Source organism: Passer montanus, unplaced genomic scaffold (assembly GCF_014805655.1).
Source record: "Passer montanus isolate IOZ18808 unplaced genomic scaffold, ASM1480565v1 scaffold150, whole genome shotgun sequence".
NCBI lineage: Eukaryota > Metazoa > Chordata > Aves > Passeriformes > Passeridae > Passer > Passer montanus.
The window spans coordinates 843,479-855,600 of record NW_024362052.1 but is presented as its reverse complement, the minus strand read 5'-3'; the positions used below and the strand labels follow the sequence as shown (position 1 = coordinate 855,600).

Below are 12,122 nucleotides of genomic sequence, written 5' to 3'. Positions count from 1 at the left end.
CCTGTGCAGCTTCCAGAAACACTGTCTGCTCGGTGCCGCGGTTACAACACACGGTGCCGCTGCTCTGACCTCTGCTGCTCCTGCCATTGGCTATGGATCCATGGATAAGGGCTCCTGCAGCTGACATCTCCTGCTGGACAGCATGTCTGTGCCCCAGAGAAGGCAGCAACAAGACAGATTTTCCAGTTTCCTTCTACAATCTGATGATCCACTAAGGATGCGTTTCTCCATGGCTACATGCCACCACATCTCTGGTCTTGGAAAACAGCAACCTAGATGCAATGGTCCATCAGTAGCACATCTGTCCAGAGCCTTGGCTAAACTTATAGGAAAAAAAGGTTCAGGAGATGAAGAAATGCCATTTAATTGCACTGCTTCCTCCAGAAACATGTTTTCCATGCTCTGAGCTTTATCCAGAATATGTTTTCCATAAAGCAAAGAGGTATGAAAGAAATCATAAAAGAAAAGGGAACTTAACTTTATGCAAACATGGAGAAATAACCTTAAAATGAAAAAGACTACAGTGCCCAAGCACCCCAGCCCTGAACTTCATCAATGTTCTAGCATGCTACAACCATGCAGGTGTTTCCTTCCAGAAGTTTTAGATTTAAGCCTTCAAAGAACTGTGAACAGTCCTTACCTTGAGGATGGGAGCCATGAAGACAGACACCCCGGTCAGGATGAAAACGATGACACCAGTGACTCTCTGCTCCCTGAAACAACAGCACTGAGTCAGGTCCACAAGCACTGAACACCAATAGGAATCCCCCAAACTCATTTTTGCAGCCACATTTTTCATCCAACAGCCTCAGGCAGGTGGCTGGATCCTGAGCCAGACCTCTGTTTTAAACCCCCAGACAGTTTTGTTACACTGTTTGGGGATCAGCACAGCACTGCAGCTGAGCCTGGGGCTCACATTTAACCACCACAAACGGTGTGGCAGCTCCCAGCTCCCTGCCCAGCCATGCCCAGGGCGTGCAGAAAGCACTAAATCATCAGCTCTCCCTGCTGAGATCAGTAACACAGCATCAGCCCTGCCCAGAGCGCCCCGACAGCCAGATAAATCATTCAGACCTTCCTGGGGTGCTCAACACGTGCCTTCAGCAGCACCCACAGGGCTTCCCACACCCAAAAATACCTCTGCCAGTAATATTTCAGAACGCTGAAAGTCAGGCCATACAATTTCCACTTAGTTACCTAAATAAGCAGCCTGATTTCCAGGAGTAATCCCATTGGAAGCACTTCAGACCACTTAATGAAGGCATCCAAACACATGAAATAGATGCTTCATTAAGTAGAGCTGCTTGCACTAGGTATGATAGTTTTGTACGTTTGATCATTACATTTGTTAAGGAATTTGCTTAATTTCCCTGGATACAGAAGTCTGCAGGAAACTTATTTCCTTTAACACAGGAACACTGCGTCTGATGTGGCCAAGTAAACTTTGGAGGAGCCACATGGGGGCTCGCCCAAGGAACTGGCTTTGGAAATAGGGAGAAGGCAGCACAAAATTCTTCGTACAAAAGGATTTTGCAGGCAAACGAGGTAATTGGGCCTTCCTGGTTGGACATACCTCACTCCCAAAAACTTGGGCTGCTCTCCAGGGGCCGAAGTCTCCGTCTCCATCTTCAAGCTGTCAATGTGAGCGATGGAGATGACGGTAGCAGCCACGTACCAGGGCAGCCCCATAAAGGAGCAGACAATCATCAGAATGGCCACCCAGAACAAATCCAGATGATATCCAGCACCTTTCTGTGGAAGGAGACAAACAGCCTTCAGCTTAATTATTCCAAATGCCTCCGGAGCAGGGCAGAGGCATGCTGGACAGGCAGAATTTCCTCCTGCAGCATCCTGGCCAACAGAGACAAACACCAGAAATACATGGGATCTTGTGAACAGCAAAAGGAAGCATCTCCCTTGGGACACAACACCAGGCTCCTTCAGGAGTGCAACAAGAACAACTGAAGCCTCATTCCCTATCCAAAGGAGAAAGCTGCCCTCGTTCTTGACTCCTTTTCAAACACCGCTGATCCTCTATTTTTAAAATCCTTTAATGAAATAAAACAGGAATTCCAGCAGCCAAGAGAAGAGAAGAAACAAAAGAGCCACCAAGAAAAGGGATCTTCAGAAAAACAGCGGACAAACCTCTAAGGTTTGCTATTTTAAAACAGATTAACCTTTTTAAAATCCCATTCAGTTTGATTTTATTGGAAAAAACAAATGATCCAGGCCTAGGATGACCCAGGAGGGAGGGCAATCCAGCTTCTCTTGAATAGTCCTCACTGTTTTCCTGACATGTGCACTGCTTACCTTGGCCTGCTGGTGCCAGCAGGATGGGCACCCAGCAATACCCTGCCAACACTTCAGAAAGGGATGAGCAGAAAAAACCACCTTTTTTCCTACAGCAGACCTTGTGCATAGAAGTGTTTTTTGGTATGGAACAACAAGATGGGGCTTGTGAACTCTCAATTCCACAAAATACCATACTCACACCATAAACAAAGGAAGCAGGGAATACATTTTTTACATCAAACAGTACTTTGCTGGAGTGTTTATAATTTGTTACTAAAAAAATACAGCCAGTGCTGACAGCAAAACCACATTCAGAGACTCATAAGCTGCAGAGATGAGGGGCCCCTTCCTCATGAGGGAAGAACAGTGAATATTTTCTTACAGTCTTGAAGAAAATGGTATGTCTGCTTGGTTAGGTGTAAGAGACAGACCTAAAACTGTTTAGCCATCTCTGAGGAACAAGACTGCCCAGTATTGAGTTCATCTGCCCAGATCCAGGTGGCAAACAAGGATGTTCTGAGGGGATGATTTTAAACCATCAGCCAGCAGTCATCACTGTGCATAAGAAACCTTTCCCATTCCCTGGTACTTCAACTCTCTCCTCCAGGCTGGGCTCAGGATGGTCTTAAATTACACATTACTTGTCTCATGTTTACAGTGACCACATGAATTGAAACATCCTCCTCTTTTCCAAGCAGAAGCTCCCACCCCATTTCCAACAGTTCTCCTGATAACTGATAAAGCAGGTATCTAAATAATGACCCACCACTGCTGGTGTTTTGAGGGAGCCACTACTGCCTCAAGTGGGTCAGACCACTTGAAACATGCCCTGTTAGCAGGAAGGGAGAGTCTTCTTTCACAGGAATTTAATATTTTTCAATAGAACTGACCATGCAGGGGAATGGGAAAAAACCCTACAGGCATGAAAAACTGCTTATCACTGGTCTGGAAAGTTTGTTTTAAAAATATGGCTACATCTTAGGCTGTTACATATCAGCTCTTCTTTAAATAACATCCAAATGATTTGGTATGTCCCAAATCTCTCCAGCTTATTGCTGGTATTTGACAGCACCGTGCAGCTTTGGCCACAAAGCCACTTCTGCTTAGAAACAGCAGCCAGTGCCAGGGACCAGGCTCATGTCCATGAGGGAGGAAGGTGGCAGGAGGAAAAGCCCCTGCATGTGCTCCAGGCACAAGGCCCACTCACCTTGAGCTTGTGCTCCTTCCTGTTGACGATGACGGCCGTGATCTGCTGGTCCATGAAGATGAGGATGGTCACCAGCAGGGCAGGGATGGCTGCTGCCAGGTACACCCACCAAGGGTTCCCTCCAAAAGGTGGGATAAACCAACCCCTCTCTGGACTGGTTGGCTTTGAAGGGCAAGGGAAAGAAAGCTTGTGTTAGAGGCGCAATACAGGGGTGATGACATCCCAAAGCCACCTTTGCTTCCAGCAATGGAGCTCCAGGGAGACACTTTAGGTTTGTGGCAATTTCATCCTTCCCATTAACACCAACTAAAGGCTCCCAGTATGGAGGCAGAATTTAGGAGATAAACCAGCCAATTAAAATGATGCTAACAAAAAGCATCCTAACCCTGTGATTAAACAGGCCCTTTCCAGACCGCTGACTACATTCCCATTCTGAGGGCAAGCCACTCCGTACAGGGCAGGTGCAAGGGAGAAGGAACCTCCTCCAAAAGCCAGCAAACAAGCTGACAACAACATACCTTGAATTCACTTGGCACAATTAGTTTTGGTGTGTCCACACCGACCAGGGCATCTATTCCACAGAAGATCAAAATGGACAGGATAATGGCAAAGTCACTGATGAGCTTCCGGGCCTGAAAGAGACGCGGTACCACAGCCACAGGAGTTAGCACCACAGAACCCATGCTTTAGTGCCCACAGCACAAACCCTGCCAAGACCAGCTCATCAGTTCTTCTCCCACAAATAAGCCCACCATCATGTCCAGTGTCATTTGCCACACATGCCTTGGTACTTTACTGTGTTCTCTGAAAGCCTAAATGGAAGCATGGAAACAACACAAACTTCCACAAATGAGATACTCTGAAGGACTGCCAGAGATTACATTGTTTGCTGTTCAAGTAGTAAGTCAAACTAAGCAGACAGGACAACAAACCAGGCTTCTCCCCTAAATCCCTAAGACCGCAGTTCTCCTGAAGTCACTGGAATACAACAACTTAGAGCTGCCATCAATCAGACCCCAGAATTTAACCAGACAGGAGCCACTGTGCTGGCCTGGAACTGTGTGACTTCTCCAGAGCCGCTGTTCCTTCCAGGTTTCCTGCGTTCACATGGTTACAGATAAATTGAGCTGCATTCCAGCCTGGATGGAATTTGTTTCTTTTCTATTAAAAATAAGAGAGGTTCAATTGTAACACAGTGGAACAGTAAACATCCACGCAGGATAAATCCCTGTGTGTCAGAATGCCAGAAATGGGACAGTCTCAGTGACTTTGGCTTTGGCTCGCACGCCTGGCCCGGGAGCCTCACCAGGGGACAAAACAAGTAGATGCACCCAAGGCATGCCTGAAAGCTTGGAAGGGTTGCCTTCAGCACCTTTAAAACCCCTGCCACATTACCCAAACAGGTTACAGCTCCTCTTGGCTCTTCTGCTGCCTTACCTGTGCTCTCCAGAACCACTGGGAGCAATCCCAGGCATACCTCTGATAACCAGATCCAAGGAAGGCTCTGAGCTGTGCCCTCACAAAGACTGATGGGGTGACAGGAGATACTTACAGTGGTGGGAAAGTAGCGACTGGTCTTGAATTTCTTCAGGGCCATGGAGCACGTGTAAGTGCCAAAGAAGAGGATGAAAGACATGAGGGTGATGTCAGGGACATAGCCACAGTTGTTGCCCACAAGCTGACCCCCATACTTCAAGCAGTCCTTGGCTGTCAGAGCTGCCCAGTCAATGGTGGTGTTGGCCTGCAGGAAAAAAGGGAATGTTTCCATAAGGCTGTGTATACTCAGCCCGTGGTGGGACAGGAACGGTGACAGAGTATCTGAGAGGAACAGGGAGCATCATGTAGAAGCTAAAAATCATGGAAGCACAGAATGGTTTGGGTGAGACCATTTCCCTGCTGGTGTTTGACTAAAAGGGGTTGGTTACTCTGTGTCTCAACTTCCTTCCCCCACACACGGATGTGATCCATCTAGCTCCACTCCTTTCTCCTCACTATCCAGAGCTCACCAGCAGAGTGGCACCACAAGACTCTGCAGGCCGTGTGATTCCTGCCTTCCCATGGGGAACTTACCAGCTCAGAGGAGGGAGAGACCAGCTCATAGTCTGACAGCACCATTGTCCTGTTAAGTAATGAGCTATTAACTGCAAGAGAAAAGAAAATAGGCAATATGGTGAGCAGGATGCAGGAAACAGTTAGGAAGGAGAGCCAATTCCAATTATTAAATAATTTCTTGACTCTGTCAAGCTGTTTGCCACCTCTTTGCTCCTGAAAAGTGAGTCACAAGTGTTTTAGAGAGACTCAAAAGCTTCAATCATCAATCACTCACAAAACAGAAAAAGAAAAGGTTAAGTGAAACATAACCCAAACCCAACTGGGATTATATTTTGAGTTGATGGCAAAAAAACCCCATGAAAAACCAGACAGACAATATAATATTTCATAGCTTTCCAATGTTTTCCTAATGATTTCTGGATTAAATTAAATACCCACAGAGCACTCCTAATGATTAATTTCAAATGCAAGCACAACACCAAAGATATCCAGAAAAGCAGAATGCGATTCAGAGGCCAGCATAAACACAGTTTTGAATTAAAAGAAAGAAAAAGGAGAGCAAGAAATTGAAATCAACAGGATGGGGATAATTTCTTTGAAAGAAGGAACAGCGTTCCCTGTGGCTTCTGAAGCATTAGGAATCATGAATTTGAAATTTCATTTAGAAATGCAGTCCTTCCTGCAAATAGGCTCGTGGCCCCTCTCCTCATGGCTGACTGAGGTTTTGCATAAATAAACTTTTTTCACTTGGATGTCTAGAGGGCCACAAGTGTTTCAATGGGAAGTGAAGACTTCCAATTTGGCACTGACCATTCCCATCGTCCTAGTTTCAAAAAGGAATTCGTTCACTCTGCCATTCCAGTGGGAGGCAGAACGAGACTGGCATCCACGTGCTCACCAAGGTCCTGTTTAACAGGGAAGGCAGGAACACAGCCCCAGGGAACCGGCTCCCGACACCTGCAAGGAGCAGCCAGCAGCTTTTCCTGTTGGACAGGTGTGCCGAGATAACCTGCAGTTTACTCTGGGTACAGATTAGGTTTCTTACTCACTCCCATTGTTTGTGGGATCTAGGAGTGGTCCAGCATCTCCCAGTCTGGATTTGGGTTTTGTAACCCTTTGTTCCCAGAGCCATAGATACACTGGCTCTATCAGCAGTGCAGCCCACACTCCAGAGATAGGCTGCCCTGGGGATACACTTCCCTTCTTGGAAGGGAAGGAATTGTTTGTGCTTTCCCTCTCATCCATGCAGACAGGAGGTGGGAACCACCCATGTTTGGGTAACACCTTGAATAAATCCAGCTCCTGAAACAGGAGTGGCCTGAGCTCCATGGCAGTGACCTCAGCTGCACAGCAGTGACCTGGCCACCACTGCTGCCCCTTCATGGAATTCTCAGAGGAATGCCATTTGGAAGAGGGATGCAAAGAGACATAGGTGCAGAAACAGCTTCTCCACTGGACATGATGCTCTCTGGAGGAGTTCCAGCAAGGCCAGCTGTTCTGTGACATGCAGGTGTAGAAGAAGGGATTACAGGTGACCTCGCACCTGAGAAGTCACAGTTGTACTAATTACCAAAGACAGGAACAGCCTTGCCCTTAATGGGTCACAGCTGTGACTAATAAAGATAAGTGTCATAAAAGGGGTGGGCTGGCTGCTCAGGGGTGGACCTTGAAGAGGAGGGCCCCTGAGGAAGAAGGAATAACCCTGAAGAACTAGAGGACAGACAAAATAAGGAAGAGAGTTGCTGCTGAAAGAGATCTGTGGTTGGGTTTGCGAGGAGCCTGCAGTAAGAGCCTGCTGCTGGAGCCTGCAGTCATATTCCAACAGGAACAGCCTGCAGAGTCTGCAAACTAATACATGCAGTCACAGTCAAACAGGAATTAGCTGCAGTCAGAGTCTGCCAGGGAAGCCAACAGCAGGAGCTTGCTGGTCAGTCAGGATGGCTCAGTTGTAGAGAAGAATCAACGGGGACCCTTCTTGAGTCTGTGTCTTGGCTCATTTCTACCCCTAAGGAGAGGTCTGCTGCAACACTGACATTCCACTTGGGATGAAATTTACCTCTCAGCTTCCTGAGACTAAGACAGGATATCTGAAGGCAACTGATAAAGAAAGAATAATCCACCTATTATCTGGGCTGCAGCACAAGGGAAAAGGAGAGCAAAGGCCACCTCCTATCTACAAACTGGAGAGGTAATGAACGCTCCCTTACCTGGATCTAGTGGTTTACAGGCACAAGAGTAATGAGTGATATAGTCCACCTTGAACTGGGAGTTGATGGGATAATGATCTGCCAGCTTGATCATCTTCTTGAAAGCATCATAAATGAAGATGAAGCTGATCAGGGAGGAAAATCCTTCTTCGGTGAAGCGGGTGAAGTACTTGACCAGGAAGCTGGCATCGGTGGCCACGAGGATGAGACACTGGAAGGCGGACCAGAGGCCGATCCAGAGGCGGAACTCCAGGTAGTCAAAGCCATTGTCCCTGCAACAAGACAAGGGTGGCAAGAAAGGAAAACATCGCTTTAGATAAGATCAGGAAAGCAGATGTTACACGGAATGAAGCTGAGTCAGGGGAAGTTGAATCACAGAATCACCAGGCTGGAAGAGACCTTCAAGATCACTGAGTCCAACCCAGCCCCAACACCTCAGCTAGACCATGGCACCCAGTGCCACATCCAGTCTTTTTTTTAAACACATCCAGGAATGGTGCCCCAGGCAAACTATTCCGATACTTTATCATCCTTTCTGTAAAAAACCTTTTCCTACTATCCAGCCTGTATTTCTCTTGGTACAGCTTAAGATGTGTCCTCTGGTTCTGCCAGTGCTGCCTGGAGAAAGAGACCAACCCCACCTGACCACAGCCACCTTTCAGAAAGTTGTACAGAGTGATAAGGTCACCTGTGAGTTTCCTTTTCTCCAGGCTAAACAATCCCAGCTCCCTCAGTGGTTCCTCAGAGGGTTTGTGTTCCCAGCCCCTCTCCAGCCTCGGTGCCCCCTCTGGATGGGCTCAAGGGTCTCAATGTCCTTCCCAAACTGAGGGGCCAGAACTGGACACAGCACTCAAGGTGCAGCCTCACCAGTGCCAAGTGCAGGGGCAGAATGACCTCCCTGCTCCTGTTGGCCACACCATTCCTGATCCAGACCAGGAGCCGTTGGCCTTCTTGGCCACCAGGGCACACTGCTGGCTCGTGTTCAGCCAGCTGTGGACCAGTACCCCCAGGTCCCTTTCTGCCTGGCCACCGTGCAGCCACACCGTCCTCAGCCTATGGCATTTGCAGGAGGTTATTGTGGCCAAAATGCAGGACTGGGCACTTGGACTGATTAAACTTCATCTTACTGGACTCTGCCCATCCATCCAACCCTTCCAAGTCTCTCTGCAGAGCCCTCCTACCTTCCAACAGATCAACTGAGATTGGACATAAAGGAAAGATCTTCTCCCAGAGGGTGGCTGGACACTGGAACAGTCTCATCAGGGAAGCAGCCATGGCACCTAACCTGACAGAGCTCAAGGAGCATCTGGACAGTGCTCTTAGTCATATGGTTTAGTTTTAGGTAGTCTCGCCAGGTGCAGAGATTTGGACTTGCTGATCCTTATGGGTCCTTTCCAACCTGGGATATTCTGTGGCAAACCCTGGTGTTTGGAACAGCAGGGGGTGGAGAATCATGCACCCAGCTGCATCGTTCCCTCCTGGGAACCATGGCCTCCCTTGTTTGCTTCTTGAGGCTGAGGTGCTGTGCTGGCACAGAGTCCAAAAGTGGGCTTTTAGGAATGAAAAAGTGCCTAAAGGGAACACTGAGCAGAGGAGGAAGGCCACTGCCTGTGCGGAAGGAAGGAAGAGGTGGTGGGACTGGCAGGCTCAATTCCAGCTGTAATTCTCTGGAAGCCAGAAGCCCTGACCTGGAAGAGGGCAAGAAGCAAGAAACGAAGTGATTTAGAAAAAGAGAAGAGAAAAAATAAAAATACAAGACCCAAGTGACTCTGAAATATCTGGAGTCAGTGCCTGAGGGGGCAGGAGGTGCCATCCATGTGAAGGCAGCTGGCAGAAACCTGGCTACACTGACTCCACACCACTGAAGAACTTCAGAAATGTTAAACTGTATTATTTTGGCTTTTACTCCTCAGATTGCTGCAGTGCTTCTGAAGCTGACAGAGGAGGTGGAAAAGCACCATGCCCTGCAGGACTGGCCCCGGCAAGGAGCACCCGAGGCCAGACACACAGCTGGGTCTGCAAGGCCTTCTCAGGGACCTTTCCAGACACACACACAGTCACACTTCAAATCACTCAGGGGATGGGAGGTTCTCCTGCTTTTGCTCCTAGCAGGGAACAGTGTGTTGTGAAAATGAACAACCACAAATGCATTACTGAAAAATCAGAGTACTCAGTTTCAATTTCCTTGTAAGACAGGCCTCCTTTGAAAAGGCTTGCCTTTCTGCTCTGGCAGGTTGTTAGGACAATGGCTTTTACAATTGCTACCTCCTCCTCAGGTTAACAATAACCACCTTCTCCCTCCCAAAACAGTACAACAGTGCTTTTCCATCTTGCTTTTTTCCTGCTGCATGCTGCACCTGGGCTTTGTCATGCTTGCAAGACGCCCACAGGTGCAGTGTGTCCCTTCCTGACTCTATTCATTGATTCCAGATGAGGGAAGAAAAGAAAGGTGCCCTGTTCTTGCTCCTCTATGTAACTCTCACCCTTTGTTAGCTTCCAGTTTCCCTCCCTCGGATAATCTAACTCTCTAGCCATTTTTTCTAGCCTCCATACCCCTCTACATGTAGGAATACAAGTCCTGCCATGCTGAGAACACAGACTATAAGGAATTTGGGGTGTATTCTATGTAACCTAAAATGATCTCCTTGCAAAACACCAGCCAAAGGGTCACTAGCCCCACAGATGAAATCATCCATGACACTGCTGATTCCTTTGGGGATTCCAGGGTCTCTTCCTGGTATTGCAGATGTGGGAATGATAAATGAGCACACCTAACAAAATGGGCTCCCTTTAGCTCTGGATGTTATCTCTCAACCATGTGGAAGAAGCAGAACTTCTTCATACCAGTTAAATGGGAAAAAATGCAGGACATTTCCTTTAAAAGCAGGAAAGCTCCCCCATGGAATTCTGGGGCCTGTTTCTATCACAGACACTTGTGTTTTTATGAATAATAGTGATTATTTCAAATGACTACTGAACAAATTTTTGGCAACCTTGAGATCTATGGGATTCTGTTAGTGAAGAGTGGGATTCATTTCCTTGCTCCTATGGGAGTCAGAGGAGCAGTGACTGGGAGAAGCAGCACACTGCAACCAGAGCAAATTCCTCATGGAGCACTGAAGTGGCCAGGGTTGTTTTTTTTTTTTTCAGGAGGCCCCACAGAGACAGGCACCACACACTGGGCAGCGCCCTGGGCCACGCATGCCGGGCAAATCCCTGATGTGATTGCGCCGGATCTCAACAAGGAACGAGACGTTTCATTTTGTGCACTAAATCCCCTCCTTCCCCAGCAGCAGGCAGCTCATTCCCTGGCTGGGGTTTGCTCCGTGTGGGACATTCCTGCCCTCCCCACCACGTACTCACTTGCTGAAATTGAAGAGGAGCCGCTCAAAGACCAGGACGGGGCCGGTGCTGCTCAGAATGGTGAGGGGCTGGCCAGCCAAGAGGCAAAACACGGCGCCAGTGACAGCGGTGCCCAGGAAGCTCTCCAACACGCCCTGCGGGGACACAGGACAGCAGTCACCCTCTCTGAAGGAGCCCTTCTGTCATGGCTGCCTGCTGCATGTCTTTGTGACCAAGGGGACAGCATCCTCTGCCCCCCTGCAGCTCTCACCAAGATGCTGGTCCCACACAAGCCAGAGTTACTGGGGATAACCACATGTGCTGAGTGATTAACGGCACGGGGCTGATCCTCCCTTCCAGCCATACTGCAGGGATGGGGCTGCAGCTCTCCTGACTTGTCAGGGGTACTGCAAGAACTGAAATCCAGTTTTGTGTCTCTCTTCCTTTAGAAGACACGAGTTAGTGTTTACACTGAGGAAAGCAACAGGCTGGCTGCCTTCGGGGGACTTGTAAGGATGAGCCCAATAATCCCAGGGCAAGGAACAGGCTTCACACAGCTGATCCCCTCCACTCCTCTTGTATTACTCATGGAGAGGGCCCTCGTGGCCAGAGCATCTGGAATCTTTTCCCTGCATTCTTCCATGTGTCTGTAGTTAAGAATAGTGTCTTTTCTTGAAAACAGAAAACTCAGGAGCGAGCTGTAAAGGCAGTGCTGGCTGGGGCAGCTCCCAGGACAGGGAGCAGGGATGGGCCATGCTCAGTTCCTGCCCCAGCAACGGCCACATCACTGTTTACAACAAACTGTGATGCAGTAGCCCCAAAAATATTGCCCTCTGGGGGTTTTTTGTTACTTGATAGTAAGTATTCTTGAGACTTCTGGCACAGTGAAGTGATTCTCAATTTGAACTGGATTTGGAATCAGGTAACATTTCCCCTTCCTCCTGTAATGTAAAGACTGTGCAGAGCAGACAGGCTTTGCTCTGCTATCCCCATGACAGTCCAGTGTTGCTCACTGGTGGGAT

General features: G+C 48.3%; 1 protein-coding gene across 9 annotated transcripts in view; it reads right to left on the bottom strand.

Moving 5' to 3' along the window:
* SLC4A4 (solute carrier family 4 member 4) overlaps nt 1-12,122 on the bottom strand; it is a 125,898-nt gene that overhangs the window by 13,815 nt on the left and 99,961 nt on the right. For all 9 annotated transcript variants that reach the window (XM_039701874.1, XM_039701869.1, XM_039701878.1 and 6 more), the window contains 8 exons: nt 11,122-11,255; nt 7,759-8,030; nt 5,570-5,640; nt 5,052-5,240; nt 4,018-4,131; nt 3,500-3,661; nt 1,574-1,752; nt 641-713 (listed from right to left, as the gene is read on the bottom strand). In XM_039701874.1, coding sequence (XP_039557808.1) covers nt 641-713; nt 1,574-1,752; nt 3,500-3,661; nt 4,018-4,131; nt 5,052-5,240; nt 5,570-5,640; nt 7,759-8,030; nt 11,122-11,255 — 1,194 coding nt within the window. The remainder of the gene's footprint in view (nt 1-640; nt 714-1,573; nt 1,753-3,499; nt 3,662-4,017; nt 4,132-5,051; nt 5,241-5,569; nt 5,641-7,758; nt 8,031-11,121; nt 11,256-12,122) is intronic.